Below are 19,824 nucleotides of genomic sequence, written 5' to 3'. Positions count from 1 at the left end.
GAGTCAAACCTATTGCTTCCATCACAAAGAGTTATCTGAGCGTTCACTCTGAACGCCTGATGTCAGACTATAGAACCATTAAAATGTCCAGTTTTGACCCAGTAACACCCTGGAGCATAAACTATAAATAAGTGGTGGATTTCTGGGGATCGAATCCACCTCCCACTCATAAGAGCTGAGAGTTGGCTGGAAAGACTTGAGACTTAAACACGTAGCAAGTTCTTGAAATCAGAAGTCAGGTTGGGAGTCCTTCATATCAAATGGGTTCTCATGAAGAATCCACACGTCAATCATCATGTTCAGCTTATCTTTTCATGTGTTGCTCTGCATGCACCAACTGTACTGGTGAATGCTTTTGTTCTTTGTGACTGCTGGTGTGAAACATAGCGCCTGTGTGTGTGTTTGTGGGAGAACAGTGGGTCACATGACACGGTCCTCCATCAAGCCGCCTGACACACACTCATTGTTTGGTCAGCTGCCTCCAGTCATGACACACCAGCACTAGGACTGGGATTTATTTTCTTGTTCCAGATTGTCACCCCATGAAAAACAACCACCGTTTAATGATGTATGCGAAATTGCTTTATTTCCAATTATTTCCATTTTCATACATTTGTTGTGTAATAAATAGACATGAGAAACAGGCTGATGCTTCAATCCTCTTCCCATGCCGATTATGCACCTTTTTGTTTTTTCTCCACACCGCAAACAACTTTTCATAGAATTTACAACAGAAAATAAAAAACAAAAACAAAGCTTGACACAAGCTGAATTTCCTGCTACCAGCTCATTGCTCTCCTCATATGTTACAAAGATTTCTGAGCTGTGTTCACGTAGCAAATCCTCGGGGAACAAAAATATATATATATATTTTCATATTGTATTCACAGTTACTGTATGTACACATTTTAGGATTACAAAGCAAATGGGCAGAAAACGAAGACGTTTCTACAAGAAACAATCTTTCAAAAATGGAGGTGGAGACGTTTCCTTTACACAGTGGGCCTTTTGCTTCAAATAAACAACCCTTTGAAACCTTCAGATTCCTTTTACAGATCCCTGAAAATACTTTTAAATACTCAGTCTTTTGTTTAAAAAAAGAAGAAGAGAGAGAAAGATGCATCTTAAAAGTGTTACCCTTATGAAGATAAAAAAAGGGAGGGGAAAAAAAGCTTTAGGTCATCCGTACAAGTTATCATATACAATATAAACATCACTGGTGAAAAAAAGAAAAGAAAAGAGAAACTCTTCTTAATCGATCCGACTGAATGAAAAGCAGTGACTGACTCGGTCTTGGATTGGCGGTAAAGCAGAAGTGCCTCTAGTGCATTCACTATTTTGTTTTCCTTAATGAGATTATAAAGAAAGAACAACCCCTGCAGGACGGCTGCCGGGTTGCAATAACACTCCATGTTTCGCGGGAAACTTTGAACACTGGTCGAGTAATAAGTGTTTTCGTTGAAAAGGACACAAACAAGAGACGGTCATCCCAGATAGATGAAGGAATCCAAAACATCATCATCATCATCAGCCAGACACCCACGCGGTGACAAAAATAGGCAGCAATTCTTTGCACATGCACGTTAACGTCCCTCGGCGACATGTGCGACTTCCGTGTCCGTCGCCGGCTCAAGTTTAACAAAGACAGTTACACATTCATATGGCACTTAAAATAAGGAAACGTCATTTCTTCAGAAGCTGAAACACGTCAACAAGTGTTTTCATTTGCTGCCCAGCGGATGCAGAGAGGAATTGATTCAATTTGATGTTTCTCCCTCTGCACGACTGGGCGGCATACTCCGCTGAGGCCTACAGGGGGCAGTGCTCTCTGATCCTCACACGCCAGGCGTGGACACACTCTCACACACACACACACACACACACACACACAGCAGATAGTGTCTTTGAAGAAACTAGAAAGGAGACAGAAACAAAACTGGAAAACACTGGACGATCAGAAACACAAGTGTTGCACGTCATCTTTAACTTTTTGCATAAACTAATAGGAGGCAGCGTGATCCATCATTGGCTGGTGCAAGCAGGCGTGATTTCCAAATATTCCAGATTTTGTGGCAGGAGTCAACCATTTGTGTTTCTTCTCTCATCAGTTTGATTCACGTCCGAGGAAACCGGTGCAGAGGAGGTAGGAGCGGGAACGCATGGCCGCCTCCCCGTCGGCTCAGAGGCCCGGCCACGTCTTCTCCCAAAGAGGCGCTTTCCTGGCGGGCTTGTGCATCTCAGCAGCGTTGGTAAGTAGCTGTACATGTGTTTGTTTGTTTGTTTTTCTGTACCACTTGTGTACGTAAAGCTTATGAGACAATCGACATTGTTTAAAAAGAAGTGTAAAACTGTACAAACCAGGAGAGGATGTGAAAGGAGCTGAAATACTGTCCGGGCTGAGAGGACGAGACGCTGCACCAGCAAGTCAAGAGTTTGAGTAACTTCTGGGTCACTGGCAGGCGTCAAAAAACAAAAAAAACGATGCGTTTTTTTAAATTTCAAGAGCACCATAAATCGTAAACAATCTAGAGTTTAATGTGTGCAGAGGGCCGTACGGACGACTTGCGGCGGTCTTCTCCTCGATCAAAAAGCAAAATGACCTTCCCTCGTCGGTTCCTCGCCGTGGGCCGGTCTTGAAAACTTGAATTAAATAATTTTGCAGAACAGCACTTCTCTCACCTGGAGAAGGTCGGACCCTCGACGTTGGAACCTTAATTCAGCGTTCCCCTACAGTTCTCCGCCCCACACAAACAGGGGATCTTCTCGTCCTCGATGGGGAACTTGTAGTCGTACGTGATCTCCTCGTTGACGTTAATGGGCTGCCTGGAGTAGATCACAATCTTCTTCTGAGACTCCACTGTGATGACCTTTGCATAACAGTTGGGCTGAAAGAAAACACAACAGAAATGTGTTACTACCGGTATATTACACCCCTTCCCTGCCGGTTGGTGGGTTCATGTGGTGCTGAAGCTGTTCTCACGTTGCAGCTGTGGTTGATGAACCGGGCGAAGTTGCCACACTTGGTCGCGTCGATGATCGTGTCGTGGTCCACGCGGAACATGTAGCTGCTGCCGATGCCCTCCTCCTCGTAGCGCTTCTCCCGCATGTCCGCAATCACCTGAGGGGATAGGCACTCATTAGAGATCGGACTCCTTTGAGATGAAACTAATGTCTTCATATGACACACATTTACACTTCAACCGCGTCAATGACCCGGAGTATTTGACAGAATTCTATTGAACCGCGCAACAGAACTTTTCTATGCAAACTCCCAAACTCGACACGCAGTATAATGTATCATACGTCTCTAAATACACACAGAGGTCCCGCTCACCTGTCTGATGTTCTGTCCCACGTACTCGATCACCATCTCATCCGCGGCGATGGGCTCCATGGCGAACAGACCCCAGTCGTGGATGTGCGACTTGCAGAACCGGATCCTCTTCTTCCGGAACTGAAAGAGGGAAGAGGGAGACGAGTGTCGGTCGACTTCGAATGACGGCGGACATCGCAACGCCGCCGTTCAGCCGCTCGGCGTTTACCTTCAGCTGGTTGAACTTCAGCAGGTCGCTGTCGCACGCGAACGAGGACAACAGCCGCCTCTGCTCCGACCGCCGCTCCGACCCGGCTCTGGTGGAGGCGTGGACCTGCGCTGGAATACTCATCCCCTGCGGAGGGGAAGACGGCGTTCAGACGTGTCGGCCGCCGTGCACCGCGGCCCCCGAGGTTCTCCCGGGTCTCACCTGCGTGTCGAACGGCGGCTCGTCCGACTGCAGCTTGGTGCTCTGCAGGTACTTGATCTTGTCCTTCTTGTCGATCTTGTAGTACCCCTCGCTTCGCGCGCAGCCCGTCACGTGGTCCCTCATGCCGTCGTCTCGTCTCTTTTTCTTCACTCTCGGGATGTTAGTCGGTGCCGGGAAGTCAAGGAAGAAACAAAACTGGATCTTCTCGATGAATAGCAGCCAAAACGTTCCTCGCTTTCACCGCCAGAGGGCGCCGCTGTGTGATTGACACTCAACAGCTCGTCCACTGGACTCTTTAAAATGACTTGAGGAGCACTTTAAACTCTGATACATAGAGAACTAGAATGGGCACTCGGTAGAGCGCATACCTTCGCATATCACAAGATTGGGCATTGAATTATGAACATTTTCGCATTAGTTGCATGCCTATTGGATAGAAATTGACCGCGCTATGGTAAAAAGAAGATTGACCCTTTTCATGACCTTGACCTTTGACCCGATCGATCCCAAAATCTAATCAAATGGTCCCCGTATGATAACCAATCATCCCACCAAATTTCATGCGATTCGGTTTAATACTTTTTTACTTATGCGAATAAACACGCATACAAACAAACAAATAAATAAATAAATACATAAATAAATACACGGCGATCAAAACATAACCTTCCGCATTTTCAATGCGAAGGTAACAATACGACGGATAACATTTGGTGTGAATGGTCAGCGGTGGGCAGTAAAGGATATAAGGATGGTTGACCCACAGCGTGTCGTTGAGCCAGTCGTTGCCGTTGTCCTGCTGCAGCATCTTGTCGTACGTGATCTGCAGAAGCCGCATGTCCTCGTCGTCGATGCCTTCGTTCCAGATGTCGTACAGGATGGTCATCTCCTCAAACTCAGAGCGTGGATTAAAGTAGGGCCGGTGTGGCGAGCTGACGGGGGACAGGCTGCCCAGCAGCAGCTCCTCCCAGCCTCGCCGTGCCCTCCGGGTCGGCTTGGCGATCACGGGCGCCTCCTCTTCGTAGGACAGGAAGCCGTCGTCGTCCGGCAGGACCGTCCGGGCCTTCAGCGCTCCTTCCCGGAAGTCCAGACTCGGGTGGTGAGGGTTCTTGGCGGAGATGGCGGAGATGGTTCGCGTGGTCAGATCGCCGAGTCGCGCGTCGCGAGGCAGCGCCGAGTCGGACGAGAGATCCAAAGACTCATCGGCTGCAGCCGGAGGCTTTCTGCCTTTGGGCCGACCCGGTTTCCTCTTCGACGCGGCCGTTTCCGACGGCGCGGGGACGGCGACGGTGAGACCGGCGGGCAGATCTTCGGGGCCACTGAGCGAAGGCTCTGCTCCGGCTGACGGGGCCTGGCCGGGCAGAGTGCTGGTGGGCGGCTCCTTGAAAACAGGCCTCTCATCCAGGCTCTCAGTGGATATTTTCCTATTAAAAGCCAGTGCTGTGGGGTCAGGGAAGACAGGGGTGAAGGTTAAGTCTCTTCCTGGAGTGCGGGGGACTCCGGCACTGAGGACAGGGGATTGTGCCGGGTAGGAAAAGGGGCTCGCGGGGATGTGAGGGGAGATCAGCAACAGGCTGCTACCGGTCAGCGGGGCATCGCTCCCAGGCGTGACGGGCACGGAGTCCGTGCTCTGGGACTTGCCCAGACTCCGGCTGCGCTCCATCAGGTCCCTGCCCGGCGTGCGGGGGATGTCCTCGTCCGTGGAGAGCCTGGCCCGCTGAGGGAGCTCAGGCAGGGGACCAAGGGGTGGATGAAGCAGGGATCGGCCTTCTACAGCCGGGCGAGGAAGGAGAGGGAGGTGCATTAAAGATGCAGAGAGCGCTTTGGGGGCGGGTGTGCTGGCGTCGATTTGGGAGAGGGCTAACCGCCCGGGGGTGCTGGGCACTTCCTCCGGCTCCGCTTTACCTTTCGCCTCCTGGTCGCTGTCGGGCAGGGCGCCCGTGGGAGTGGGCGGCCGGAGGTTTGCTACATGCTCCTTCACTGCGGGAATGTTTCTGTCCACTCGGACGTCTTTCTCTTGGACTACTAGACGACAACAAAAAGATATTCACTTAATAAAACATCCGAGATCAATGTTGCCTTTGTTTGAATGACACATGGTGTGTATGACACAGCAGACACTCACCTGGGATGCTTTTGGGGGATGGAGGCTTCAGGTCCTCCGTCACCTCCGCCTCAGGGCTCGGAGGTCTGCTTTGGGGTTTGATGCTGAGCTCCTCTCTCCTCCCGTGCTCCTCCGTGTCCTCTGGCCCCGCCCCCGAAGGAGGGCGCGGGGCCTTGGTCTTTGCCTTCCTTTCGTCTTCATCCGAAGAGGACATTGATGAAGACGACGAGGACGACGAGGTCACTGCTGCTTTGCCCTCAGCCTCCAGATCTTGTACCGCCGCCTCCTCCTCCTCCTCCTCCTCCTCGTCCGCCTCCTCTTCCGAGCTCAACTCGTACTCGGAGGAGTCGGCGCTTTCGGCTGAGGAGTCGGAGCTGGCTTTGGAGGAAGCGGAGTTCTCCCCTTCTGAAAGAAATGTGGCGGAGAATCGATTACTTACAGGAAACAGCGGAACTAAATGAAAACCCAACTGTTTTGTATTTAAAAGCACCTTCATCGGATGAATCGGAGGAGGCGCTCTCACTGGATGAGTCTTCATCGGCACTCTCCTAAGAGATGATAGCAGACCATAAGAACCAGTCAACACACACGATGCGAGTCACCAAACACACAGGATGAGTGAAGGTGTACTTTTCCTGATGACAGCCTATCAGAAGCCAGAGTTTCATCAGGCTCCTCCTCCCTGTCGGACAACGACTCCTCTTCCTTCCCTGAGGTGTCCACCTCCTCCTCTCCCTCGCTGTCCAGTTCAAGCGGCCGCGAGTGCCGTCGCTTCCCCGACGCACTGTCGGTGTCCATTTTGGAGTCGTCCAGCGGGAGCTCCGCCGGGTCTCGATCCCGGTCTGAGTCAAAAAAAAAATAAGCCAGCAGACAAAAATTAGCGATTGGAAATCTCCCAACAGCAGAAAGAAGAGAAACCCGGCGAGAGCGTTACCTTCGTCCTCCAGCTCGTCGTCCGCCGGCGTGGAGGGCCGCGCTCGTTTGTTGTCGCCTGCCGCTGCAGCCTCGGGCGGCTCCTTCCTTTTCACCTGAACACAACACGCAACCGTGAAACGGCGACAGGCGGAGCGACTGCCGTTCTCCGTGTTGTTTAAAGACAGCGGGCGTACCTTGAAGGAGGGCAGGCGGATGGCCCCTCGTAAACTGATTCCCAGGCCGATCCCCTCGTAGCCCAGGCCCTCGCCCTTGTTCCAGTTCTCCAGCAGCCTTGAACCCATCGTCTCTTTGGGTTTGGGTCTCTCGTCTTCCTTCCCCTCGGCCCCCTTCACTGGAGTCAGAGACACCTGCGGAAAGACAAGAGGATCAGATATCGCTCGATTTGTTTTTCTCTCATTGATCGTGAAGAAGTCTTTAACTCGCTTGTTTTGTCTGATCAACAGACCGAAACCCAAAAGTGGTCAATTGAACCAGATATACAAATTCTCAAAGTCGCCCATTTCAGTTTCCAATTCATATTTGGCATTGATTGATCAATGAATTAAACAAACAATTGATTAAATTGTTGTTTTATTTGCTTGATTATTGATGTTATCTTTGCAGCACTACTTTTTGACAGCAACAATGTGTTCTCAACAGCATCTTTTTTGTAATTCAAACAATTTCTCTGAATCATCAGCTCAGGCTGGGTGGCTCTCCAGAGGTAGATTGGAAAGTGAGACGCATGAATTAAAACTACAAAAAGAGGTTGTTTGAATTCCTCTTCTTTATTAATCCTCCAAGAGAGTTATGTTTAGATTGCTTGACGTTCTTCCTGAACATTTGTTCTGGATTGTTTGGCAAACATAGTTTCCATTATATATGAATAATTCATATAATATGGACATTCTTAGACTGTTTAGTCAATTTACTGAACAGAAAGAGAGGACAAAAGGTTTCCATAGGAACGTGTGCTTAGGAGCTCTCTTTGCTTCTGGATTTAACCCCTTGTTGTATCTGGGAAGGTGATTTGAACTTACCTTTGCTGAGAGTTCCTTCTTTTCCCACCAGTCGTCGAAGGCTCTGAACGCCACCACCTCCACCATTTTGCGGTTAAGGTCCCTCTTCATGATGGCCTTCAGCTCCTTGACAATGACCAGCAGGACACCGTCAACGGTGGCCTTGTGCGGATCCTCCTTTTTCGTCTCATATCCAGGAGGAGGAACAGTCGGGTTGAACTTTGGTATACTGGGATGCTGCCATTGCTGTTCGGGTGCTGCTGCTGCGCCGGCAGCAGGTGTAGCTGCCACGGTCACAGGCTGGTAGGGAGCCCCGTAGGGCGCCGCCGCAGCGCTCTCCATAAAATGTGGATATTGATAGGGACCTCTGGTCTGAGCCATGCGACTCAGCATCTGCTGCTGCATCTGGAAGGACATGGGAACCGTGCTCCACTGTTCCCACCGCATGCAGTTCATCAGCTCCATCTGCTGCATCATGCCGTGAGAGTAGGGGTTCATGTGTGGCAGCATATGGTGAGGCACTCCAGGATGACCGGCCAGGTGAGCGTGTCCCGGCACGGCAGAGTGACCGGCCAAGTGGTGATGTGAGATCTGATAGCCGACCTGGTGCGGGAAGCCGGGGGGAGGGATGGAAATGGTCTGCATCGGGGACACGGCGGAGTTCATGACGATGCCCTTGCCACAGTCTTCGCCGCTGTTTGGCGTCCCGGGCATCTCATCGTCGGAAATCTCCATGTCTTCACCCGACGACTGATGAGCCTGCGTGAAAATGGACAACGTGTCAGGATGCGAAGTCAACACCGGAGCAAACACCTTTGACCTTTGAAGGCCTTGAGATAAGCTCAGGAAAAAAAGCTAATAAGTGGACCTTGAGTTCAGACCAGCCTCTTTAGCTTTACCAACAATAATGGGTGTAGTTTGACATTTTTTGGGGGTGCTTTACCTTAAGAAATATAAACATATACGTTTAAACACAAGCCGCCATTCAAAAACTTTAAAATCAGGAAATATCTGATGAAAGAATAAGTAAATAAGACCACACAGAACTGTGGTTGGGTCAGAACCAAAAAGCAAAGAGGTTTGTGAATCATTCAATAAAAGCAACAAATGAAAGCAGTTCAAAGTTTAGTCTCTGGGCGAACAGTCACTCAACTGACCCATGTCACACTCAACTGACCCATGTCACACTCAACTGACCCATGTCACCGGTCAGCATGTTTCCAAACAGAGCTGTGTGCTCTGGGTCACAGTGGATCATGTTTGTGCGACTACACATTACACAACACGTCCGCATTTTGAATCTTCTTCCCCTGCTCTTCATTATCATCAAAAGGATTCATGTCACAACTTCTGCCGAAGTGAAACCAAGGGGAGTAAGCTCGGCGTGGGAGTGGCGGCGTTATCCAAATGACCCGTTTGCAGTGCCGGCTTTGCGATAACTTGAAATGTGAGACACGAGACGCCGCCGCGGCCAATCCCGACAGCCGAGCTCAGCGAAAGCAGGAAGTGAGCTGCTGAATGGGGCTAACTGCCCACTGTGTTTCCCTTCGTGTGCGCGTGTGGTGAGTGTTAGAAAGCGGAAATAAGAGCGCTCAATTCCCCGCGGCACAGCGGCTCTTATTTCTCCACGCACAACACCAAATGCAGAAATCCACCAGCACAGGCCCGACGGCGTGACTATGACTTCAGACCAGGAGCGCAGCTTCATATGCGCGTGAAGGTATTTGTGAGACTGTCAGTTCAGTCTGGAACTTTTCATCCCAACTCAAACTGCTTTGCATGTGTTAACGAGGATTTCTACAGCTTTTACTTGTGTGTTCATAGACTGCTGTGCACACATCAGCACCTTTTTTTTTTACAGGTAAAACACAACTTGTTGGCTTATTTACAATCTTATTTGTACGCTGCATAAAAGCAGTGGCCAACTGAAATAGCAAACACCTTCTTTGTCCTTCGTACATTGACTGAGATCGAAACTTCCTTCATGGGGCGCGATGAAAAAAAAGACACAAAAAAGGGAAAGTTTACTCCGATCACCTTGCACTGAAACTAGACCTCGAGTCCAGTCGAGTCCAGTGTCCTCAGTGTAACCGTCACCGCTGTGAGTAAACATCAACGAGCCAAGACTGTCATTAAACTCCGTGTAGCTACTTTTGTCTCGTTCTTTTGGGTGAAAAGCAACTTCACACATGGACGTTTTTAAATAATAATTTTTCATGTCAACATTAGTTTGATACAAATAAAAAGAAAAGATGCGTCTTACCATTTCAACTGTTTCAGTGGGAGTGTGGCCTCGAGGATGTCCGTCTTTGAGGTCACTGTTGCTCGTCGTCTCCTGGACCGGAGAACTGATTCTCTTGATCAGGACGGCGGTTCCGGGAGTTGGATCTTCATCTTCCGATTCTGGCAATGGGGTCGGACTGATATCCTCCAGGCCTGTGCTCGAGGGACGGGAGTTTTGCTGGCCCCCTTGGGAGCCGCTCGTGAAAGGGGGGATTGGGGATAGCTGCGAGGACGAGGAGGAGATGGGACTTCCCTCCATACGCACCTCCGTGTCGGAGTCTCGCTCCTCCAGGAACGGCAGCAGTTTTGTCTTTTTCTCCTTGAGGAGCATCTCGATGCGGGAATCCAGGCTATTGCGCTCCAGATCAAGTGTGGGGGAGCCGGGTGAGGGGCAGTGCTCTGGCGTCTGAGGAGGAGGGGTGGTCGGATGGGGCACGGGCATGGGCTCGGGCGGGGGCTCCGGGATCGGAGGAGTTTCTGGTCTCTCCTTGACGGGCAAAAAGTCAGTGGCAGCTGCCAGGGGCGGCTCCGGTGGTCGGAGGTACTCCCCCTCCCTTTGGGCTGCGTTATGGAAAGCAGGCTCCGAAGGGGGGAACGCGGGGGGCAAAGGCGCCTGGTAGGGCGAGAAGGCCGACTTGAAGTTGGGCGTCGCAGGGAGAGGCGGTGTGTAGGTGAAGGAGGGGGTGGAGGGTGGAGGTTCAGGTGGGGTGAGTTGGTTCTGTTTGAAGGGAGCCGGCTCAGACGTCGTACTCCTGTACATGTTGCTGCGGTACTGAGGCCTCTCCGGCCGGCGGTTGTACGCATCCTGGAACTTGCTCTCGTGTCGGCGAGACTTGTAACTCCCGGAGCTCTCGGCCCGGCTGGACGGGTACACCGGGGTGGACTGCCGGCTGGAGAAATTGGACTCTTGCGAGAAGGGCGTACCCGACTGGCGCGGGGTATGAGGGGTTCCCTGGGACTGGGGCGTGTCCTGCCTTAAGCTGGAGTAGCCCGTCTCCAGGGACACCGGAGTGGTGGAGCTGCTCGGGGGCAATGCTCCACAAACGGCCGACACGCTGCTCTCCGACAACCTGCGGATGGGCTCGCAGGCCTTCGGGGACAGAAGCAGGGTCGAGGTTAATCAGGTGTCACGGGCAAACATGACCAGGTCTGAATCCTCTACCATCTCCACTAAAACATGTCATGGAACATAACGTTACTACATCAATGCAGTCGGGAATTTTTTTTTAATGATTTTTGCCAAAATACCAATTATGACAATTCCCTGGATAGTTTTTTTTATTTTTATGAAAGCAGCGAGTGGAGAGGTATTCCAGCTCAGGGACTGAGGCATCTTGTGCGATGAGGCCAAAGTGCACATTTCAGTGGCTTTGTCATTTCAGTCCACAGGCCTGGATAACATTTCCTCTGCTCTACTCGACCACCTGCTGCGCTGATAAAATGGATTACAGATAAGGATGTCAGCTTAGACTGGTCAGTTATTTCTACAAAGCAACACTGCAAGTCAGTGATCCCCAGGCTGAAATTGTAAATACCTGTTCAAACTACAGTAGCGTCTGACTCTCACTGACAGTTTTTCGTGATTTCTAATAAACCCTAATCAATGAAACATTTGTGTATATATATATTGTGCATGTTGTAAAACGCATTTTTACCAGTAGGGCCTCTGCCAGGCTACGAGGGGAAACTTCCCGGGTCTCCTCTCCCCCGACAGGCAAGGTCAGAGGAGTGTAGCTGCCATTCATCAGGAGCTGGAAGTATCTCAGGCGATTCTCACCTGCAGAGCGTAAACATGCTTTGGTGAGATGCCAATTACAAAAGAAGGCTTAATGCCAGCAGGCTTTATTAAAACATCGAGCAGCTGAACTCAAATATAAACATTGGCGGGTACACAAATGCAGTTTCCTTTTATAGTGCACAAATATTTACATTAGGCGCATTACAAACTAATTCCATATAATTTGTGCCCGCTTATTTGTATATGAACTATAAATTGTAACAATCGGTTCAATGAATATTGTCAATGAAAGTTTGTTTACCTGAGAAGTTACATAATGATAAGATGAACTATAACGACTCAAACAAGTCTTAATAAGACTCCACAAAATGAAACACTTGTTACTTACAAGTCTAATTAAGACTATTTATAAAGAATAAAATATATACATTTGTGGAAATAGTTTAGGAAATCGCACATGTGTAGCCACAACAAGAATTCAGACTGTGATTAAAAACATAAGTCAGTATTTTGCCTTCATATGAACGCAGATATAAAACTTTTGACAGTCAAATAATAATTACTTTTCATTGCCTTAAAGAGGAATTCATGTTGCTGGTCAGAAGCAACAGCAGAGTCTCTGAATCTTAACACTGTTACTGACAGAACAGCCGACTAGGATTTCAGTCACACAATATAAATGTGACTTAACAGAGACAAAGTGAAGGGGGAGCGGACTCTGACAGATTGGTTTGGGTTTGTTTACGGGTCTGAAATGAGGCACCGAGGGAGTAGCAGCACCCTCAGCGCCAGGCTTGTGGGAGAAGACTTACATTCAATGAAATTCAATTATCCCACGTTACCAGGCAGCACAGTAAATGTACACACGTGATTGCCACCCTCCTAATAATTCAAAACAAGGCGACAATTCTCTCGGAATACAAAAGGGCTTGCTCCTGCAGCAGAGAGACGCCTGATCATGCATAAATGTAGGTTACACATCTTTCCCTCGAATGACTGAAGCACTGTTTACCTTTCGGGTCCAGCTCCACGTGGATGAAGTTTCCCATAACAGATGTCTTGTGGAGCGACTGCACCGCCGCTTTGGCGGCCTTCACGTTCTCAAAAACTACTTTGGCGACCCCCAGGTGCTTTTTGTTCTTCGGATTGTACAAGATCTCCACGTGCTCGAGTTCTCCAAATTTTTTGCACATGTCGGTAAGAAATCCTTCCCGAATGTTGTCGTTGAGCCGCGCGAACGTCACCTCCTTCGGGGGCACCGGGCCGATGTAACACTCATCGATCTGGAAGGAGGAGGAGAGGGGTTGACGTGAGAGGGGCATCCTGGGAAGTGTTGCAGCGCGTGGTGCCGTTTCTGACAGCTGACCTGAGATCAGTACCAGAGTAGTATGACGAACATGCAACTACACTTAGAGTAGTGCTCGTTATTTTGCTTTCAACAGCCTCTTTCCGGCATCATAATTTCCATCGACATCCCAAAGATAAGTAAGGGGGGTGTGTCTGCCGCTTTTGACAGCCCCACATGTCCTCAAGGAAAGAGCTGGAGTCCGAACAGATACCTTAAATGTCGGCACCGGTAGGTCCGTCTCTTTGTACTTAGTCCAGAGGCGACCGATCCTCGGGTCTCGGACGATGTCCACCGGTGGTATCCCGGGGTTCTGTAGGAGAGGGAGGGGGAGGAAGCAAGAGAGGGGGGTGGGGGGACACTTATGTTATCCATACTTTCACAACTTCACGCGTTGCGAACTTGTTGCAAAGAAGTTTGGCACAAAGCAAACGCGGCGGTGCGTTCAAAGCAACCCCTCCGACCCGCCGCTCGAGGTGCAGGAGCGCGCCCGTGGCCACTGCACCGCCACATTGTAACCCATCATAGAGGTCGGCGACTCTGTTACTATTGTCGCCCGTTTCTCCGCGTCAAAGGGGGTCCACTTACGGGCATGTTGAAAGTCTGTCCATCGTAGCGGTAGAGTTTGTGCTGTCCCTTCTTCAGCGCCGGGTCAATAATCAACTTGTAACTTCTCCAGTGACTCCGCTTCTCCGCCGCCGAGCCGCAGACGGGATGACTGTCCATGCCGTTCGCCAAACCTGAAACGACAGGCAGCGACACGGAGAGCTATCGTGAGCCAGGAGCTAAACACGGTCCCGTTACCACCCCCGACACACTTTGAAAACAGCCACACGATGCATGGCTTTGGTGGTCGGGGTAACGAACCCAAGTGCGGGCGAAAACGGGATCTAGCGTATATCCCAGCTACCGAAAACAGGCATTAGGAGCGCTGGAGAAAGAGGGGAAAAGAACCAGCTTACTTGAACTCTGCTTTCTGCCATGGTCTTCGTTCAATCTGTTTTTCTCCCCTGGCTTGGACATGGTTCGTCCAATCGATGGATTATTCTTTAATTGACGAAAAGACGAAATCGCTTTCCTTTCGCCGCTTACATTACATGATTTAGCTTGAAGAATACTGCCTCCTTTTCGGCGAGAGCCAACACATATTGTGTGCCTCTGGTCTGTCGCTTCTGTCTCTTCCACAATACACCGCTAGGCTTGCCCACCGCCGACGCTAGCCGCACTTTCGCTATAAACTCATTTATATTTCTGGCGCTCATTTAATTATACTTTAACCTTTAATGCGATTGTAATGCTTTAAACGACTCAAACGATAATGTTCGTATGTATATATTTCATTAGCATGGACGTGGTCACAGCCCGGCGTCGTTAAATCTCTAAATATTTTTGTGTGTGGAATCTGTCGTCTGCATTTACCCAAATGGCAAACACAAGATAGACACAGGGGCAATATCTTCCTAACTGCCCCTTAAGGCTAATAATAATGCTTTTGTCGCGGGGTGTTGTTGTACTGACTTGTCGTTCACTAATTCATACATGTCGGGCTGCTTTTTAAAACGTAAACAATAAAATGGGGACACCGCTGCTCAGGAGCCAGAGGACTATGCTAATGTAACATTACTACCAGATTATTGAAATCTAACAGCCAGGTGAATGTTTATAACCGTCGGAATGCGGCTGTTTGTTCGCTGTCAGTTAGTCTGGTCCAGACCAACAACTATAGTGCCACTCCGGTGTGTTGGCCCCTCGCTTTAAAAAAGCGGAGTTTTTAATTATACAATATTAACCCCGTATGGATGTCTAATTAAAATATATATATATATATATTTATGAACAGCATATTGTCGATGAAAATGTTTTATTTTTTTGCTTTGACATTGCCTGGTGTTTTGCAGTGCTCGGGCAATTGGCTGGTTAACAGCGGCAGCTCAGCGGACCAATCAGAGCGCAGCAGCAGAGGAGTCGTCTGCTATTAGAGGCACGGCTCAGGAGTCCTTCAACAGAGAGCAGCGAGAGGGGGCCGAGCGCTCTCGGCAGCCATTTCCTGAAACAGGACTCAATGGCCTATATGGGTTTCCTTTGTTCCAAAGGGGATCTTACACTTGATTTCCTCGTCTCTCACGGACTATTATAAAACTATGATTCCTCCTTTTAAAGGATTGAGAAGAAGGAAGAGAATGTACTGGATGTAAATACCCTGTGACATCTTGAGCCTTTTTTCCTTTGCCTGGAATCCATCTTTGTCTTAACTATAGGTCATGGCACACCCATATAATAGTATTTATATTGCTTATGTGAAAAGAAACCAAATGTTGTGAATAAACAGTTGTGTGATCTTGCAGATGTTAAATTAGGAAAACAACAGTTTAAAGTAATGTGTGATTGTTGGCATTGCAAATATGGCCTTTGTAGGATATGAGTAACAATGAGTAAGTTCAACTCTTTTATAATCCTTTTCAATTGTTTTGCTTATTTGATAATGTAAAATGTGAGGCATGCAGTTACTGTTATTAAACATGTTTTTATGTCACTATCTATTGAGCTTATTTGATCACAGAAATGTTTGCATTTGTAATAGACTACTATATTAAATATGCTCACTGCATGCAGACATGTAAATTTACATCCTACAGTCCAGATTATGACACTGCTCCTTAAATGACAAAGCAGGCCATGAATAACGAATGACCTTTTGTAAAATAGTTTATTGTGCTTCCTGTAATTTTGACTGTTGATTGATAACCCATTTTCTTTGATTAATGTCTTAAACACTTTCCTCTCACAACAGCTATGCTTAATACCCGTGGTGGCTTGTGTGTTGTAGATTACCCCTCATACAACTGTGGAGACAATTTAAAGAACGATTACGTTTGTGTCGTCCATTTGCCATTAACGGATCAAATGCGTCCGAAGTGTAATCGTCGGCTTGACCTTGCTGCAAGGGCATAGTTAAATGTCGGTAGACGACCATGTAGTAGCCTTTAACACTTTCTACAACGGATAAAAAAAAACTTCAGAGGAAACAGAGGGAAAACTCTTATGGTGAAAATATTTACCTCAGCACTTTGGTGAAATGCCGTTAACGGGCCTAAACGCCCGGGCAGAAGGAATGTTTTCAGCTCCATCTTCGGATCCTCTAATAATGGCATTAATAAGGAGTTGGATAGCATCTCCTGAAAAGGAAGGAATCCATTAGCACGAAAGATAGAAAGCTCTTTTGAAAACTTTTTGGATCAATAGGCATTGCCTCGCAGCCAGCGAATATGCTTCTTCAAGCATCATAGCTGTGTGGGCAATATGCAAACCATCTCCTCTCTCTCCTTGAAGACAGGAGTGCCGTCAAGTAGGCTATAACCTCTTCAATTTCGATATTTCTAACTCAGCTACATCATATAAAAACCAAGGAAATGTTGTTTTGAAAGGTAATGGATTTTGAGCTATTTCACTTCATTTGCCCGTTTGTGCGTAAATGTTCAAGTTATATGTTATTATATACTGCAGGACAGACATGAACATTAAATACGTGTGGTTAAAACGTTTTCAGTAGGCTACAACTGCATTGGCGTTTGTAATATTTATCCATAACTCGTATTTTTGTTTGATATTGTAAACTTACAGTTTCCATTCAAAACATGTAATCCAAGTCTTAAACGAGGAAAGGACTCTTATGGGGAGAAATCCCGTACATGTCACTGCTTCCCTTTATCCAAAGAGACCCTTTGGTGATAGGTAGGTAGGCTACACTGGCTGTGCTTGCTCTGCTGTTCTTGTCTCAAAATGGCTTCTTTGCAGACAAAGGAGAGCACTGTGCTGTAAAACGCTGCTGCGCCATAACTGGGAGAGGCTCGCTCAGTCGGCGCGAGCGCCTCGCTCCGAGGACATTTCACGGTGCGACAACAGGAAGTCTTAACACTGACCGACGCAGGCGGGAAGGGGAGATTTTACTCGAATTGGTGTGTGTTTAACAAGAAGTAAGAAAGGAAAAAAGAAGAAAAAAGGTGCCGCCAGTACGCGAAGGGAAGGGAAGGACACGTTAACACAGTGGCGTGTTGGGGCTGCTGGTCACGGACTCGCCCTGGCAACGGCAGTAATCCGAGAGCTCTGGACGGTTGCCATGAGAGCTCGCGCGTGTTGCACCCCCACACTGCTATATAAGGTCATCGGGAGTCTTCTGCAGCAGCGCTGTTGTTCTGTATCTGGGGGGAAATAACACGGGGGGTGCTTTCGGGCTTCAGCGCGTGTTCTTTAGCTCGAGAGCAAAAAAGGAAAAGAAAAGTCTGGCGGGATCTCTTGCATCGATTGTTTGAAGTGCTGCAGATGAGAAAATGCAAACTAAAACGATGCGATTTTATCGTTTTGTTTCGGTGAAGGAGTTGAAAAGAAGGGAGTTTTAAGGTGGGCCACTGTACGGTGCCTATTACGCACTCCCTTTTTTAGTGTGCGTGTTTGTGTGCGTGTGTTCGTGTAACCTGGTGCTTAAGCAAACACACACATTTGTCGTTGGTGTGTGTGAGGCCTGTTTTTCTTGTTCGCTCCGACTGCCAAGTGCGCGCATTCCTCCATTTGCAGGTCACGAGGCTGCACACAGCGCTCTGCTCTGTCCTAACCTGCTTTCTAGATCCCCTCCCCCACTGCAACGGGGACAAAATGTGAAGAAGGTTTTATGTATGTAACAAAGAGGAACATTTTACTTTCAAATCCGCCAATGAGGTTATTTATAGGCCTTTGTAAAAAAAAAAATTCCTCCTGTGGGTTCGCCATTCAGCTTTGCGCGCCGCTGACAGACTGGAATATTCCACACAGAGGATTGGCCTCTCTTCTGCGGGACAGATGTCTCTGCACGACGAAAAATTGATGAAAGGGGGCTGTATACGTGTGGATATTTTGTAGCCTACATCTACAGGACACTTTAACATCCTTTTATATGCAACGATATTCATTTTCTATGGTCTACCAGTTTCACCTTGTAATTCAAACAAGCACTTTTTAAAATTATTATACGGGTATTGTTCACAGCTTGTAGCACTGTACCGTGTTGTAGAACATATTGGGGCACATGAGTACGGTTTTATGGCTTTTTTTATGGAGTTAATATAGCAGGCAGTCAGGCAAACTGCTCTGCCCTTCCCTTTTCTGCCCTTCTTTTCTCAGCCTTTTATTTTGACGGATTGTTCGCTGAATCAAATCAGGTATCCTCCTATCGTGTTTCTTTTTTATCGATGGGTATGCTTATTCAATGTTTTTCATTGGTGGTAGGCTCCTGTTAATATGTAAAATATTGTCTTTTCTTCTTTCTAGGTCTTAAATATGTACATTTGTAGTGTATTATTACTAATCCACGTCTGGCTTGTTATGTAGTCTATTACTTGGCAATAGTATCACATGTTTATTGCTGGAATATTTAAATAAATAGATTATACCCTCATTCTTATGTTTTATTGTTTTTGAAATTGAAGCAGGTTGCTTTTCCTTTTTTATGGACTTTTATTGTAATATCTACCTTTTTTTAAAATGATTTGAGGCCTGTCATGATACTACACTAAATTACACAGTGAGTTCAATTCATGCTGCTTGGGGACAGCTATAGAAACCGGTGAAATTCCCTTTTAGTAAATGCATTCTGGCAAAATAAATAACATTTAAAAAAATCTTTTTCTTAAAAAAGGCAGTGCCAGCTCATCCTCTTAAAGGGACAGCTTGCTCAAATTGTCCACACTCCTATCTAACTGCATATTTTCCCAACCGAGACCACTGAAATGTAACCTTTGGCTTTGTAGTGTTACATTAAACGGAGTTTCACTGCCTTTTTATGAGGGAGAAAATGTTGCAGATCAGATACTGACTCAAGTGTAACCTCAAACACAACATGTCTCTGAAATCTGGTTTTGTGAGCTCATTCTCTCTGAACTACTCTCTCCTGACACCCACTGTTAACGGTTTCTGTAATTATAGCCATCATCGACTTGGCTGAGACATGTTCCCAATGGAAAAATATAATTGTATTGCATATACTGTAAAGTACACGACATTCTCAATCATCCCGTTTATTTGATATCAATAGTAACTGAACTGAATGTCCAGTTGCTTTGGATCACTCCACCACATCTGGCTCAACATAATTCAAACACTGATAAGTTTTGTTCTTCATTCCTCAAAGCAGCGCGTCTGCACACCCAGAGCCTCCCAGTTAATAGCAGCACATACATGTTTATATATATATATATATATATATACATACACACACACACAAACCTTATAGTAAAGTCACATAATGTACTTTAGAATCTAGCCTTTAAATAACTTTTTTTCGCTTATTTATTTAGTTTAATGCTGGATAAAGATGTCCGTACATTGCACCCTGGGATGAGAGAATAGTTTATCCTGACGCCCCAATCTGTGATGTCACTGCTGCGTTCAGCCATACAGACCCAACAGACAAGGATGAATGACACATTGCTTGCAAAATACTGCATGGGATTTAAAATAATCACATTAAAAAGAAAACGCAGCAATAAACATGGACCACATTTGACCAATTGCATGATTAGATTCGACATATACACCGGTCAATGAAGTTTTATATAAATACTGAGATATGTATACAATCAGATAACAATTTATTAAACTATTTATATATATATATACATATGTGTATATGTGTGTGTATTAATTTA

The 19,824-nt window shown here is 47.3% G+C and overlaps 1 protein-coding gene across 4 annotated transcripts; it reads right to left on the bottom strand.

Moving 5' to 3' along the window:
• Nucleotides 1-559: 559 nt before the first annotated feature.
• On the bottom strand, nucleotides 560-19,769 carry setd1ba (SET domain containing 1B, histone lysine methyltransferase a). Of its 4 annotated transcripts, none has more exons than XM_056433390.1 (19): nucleotides 14,110-19,769; nucleotides 13,736-13,887; nucleotides 13,362-13,460; nucleotides 12,815-13,085; nucleotides 11,720-11,841; nucleotides 10,045-11,154; nucleotides 7,803-8,540; nucleotides 6,957-7,130; nucleotides 6,782-6,875; nucleotides 6,478-6,689; nucleotides 6,338-6,395; nucleotides 5,869-6,252; nucleotides 5,649-5,768; nucleotides 4,491-5,183; nucleotides 3,744-3,910; nucleotides 3,543-3,668; nucleotides 3,335-3,454; nucleotides 2,981-3,118; nucleotides 560-2,885 (listed from the first exon to the last, which is right to left on the bottom strand). In XM_056433390.1, exons 1-19 carry the CDS (start codon nucleotides 14,168-14,170, stop codon nucleotides 2,712-2,714), a joined length of 5,013 nt encoding a protein of 1,670 aa, XP_056289365.1. In that variant the 5' UTR covers nucleotides 14,171-19,769; the 3' UTR covers nucleotides 560-2,711. The 4 variants fall into 4 exon arrangements, with proteins under 4 accessions (XP_056289365.1, XP_056289362.1, XP_056289363.1 ...); XM_056433387.1 differs by having other exon boundaries at nucleotides 4,491-5,768; nucleotides 14,110-16,323; nucleotides 16,767-19,769; XM_056433388.1 differs by having other exon boundaries at nucleotides 4,491-5,765.
• Between the last annotated feature and the right edge of the window lie 55 nt (nucleotides 19,770-19,824).

The sequence above is a fragment of the Pseudoliparis swirei genome, chromosome 15, assembly GCF_029220125.1.
Source record: "Pseudoliparis swirei isolate HS2019 ecotype Mariana Trench chromosome 15, NWPU_hadal_v1, whole genome shotgun sequence".
In the NCBI taxonomy this organism is placed as follows: domain Eukaryota; kingdom Metazoa; phylum Chordata; class Actinopteri; order Perciformes; family Liparidae; genus Pseudoliparis; species Pseudoliparis swirei.
This window is presented reverse-complemented; position numbering and strand designations above follow the sequence as displayed.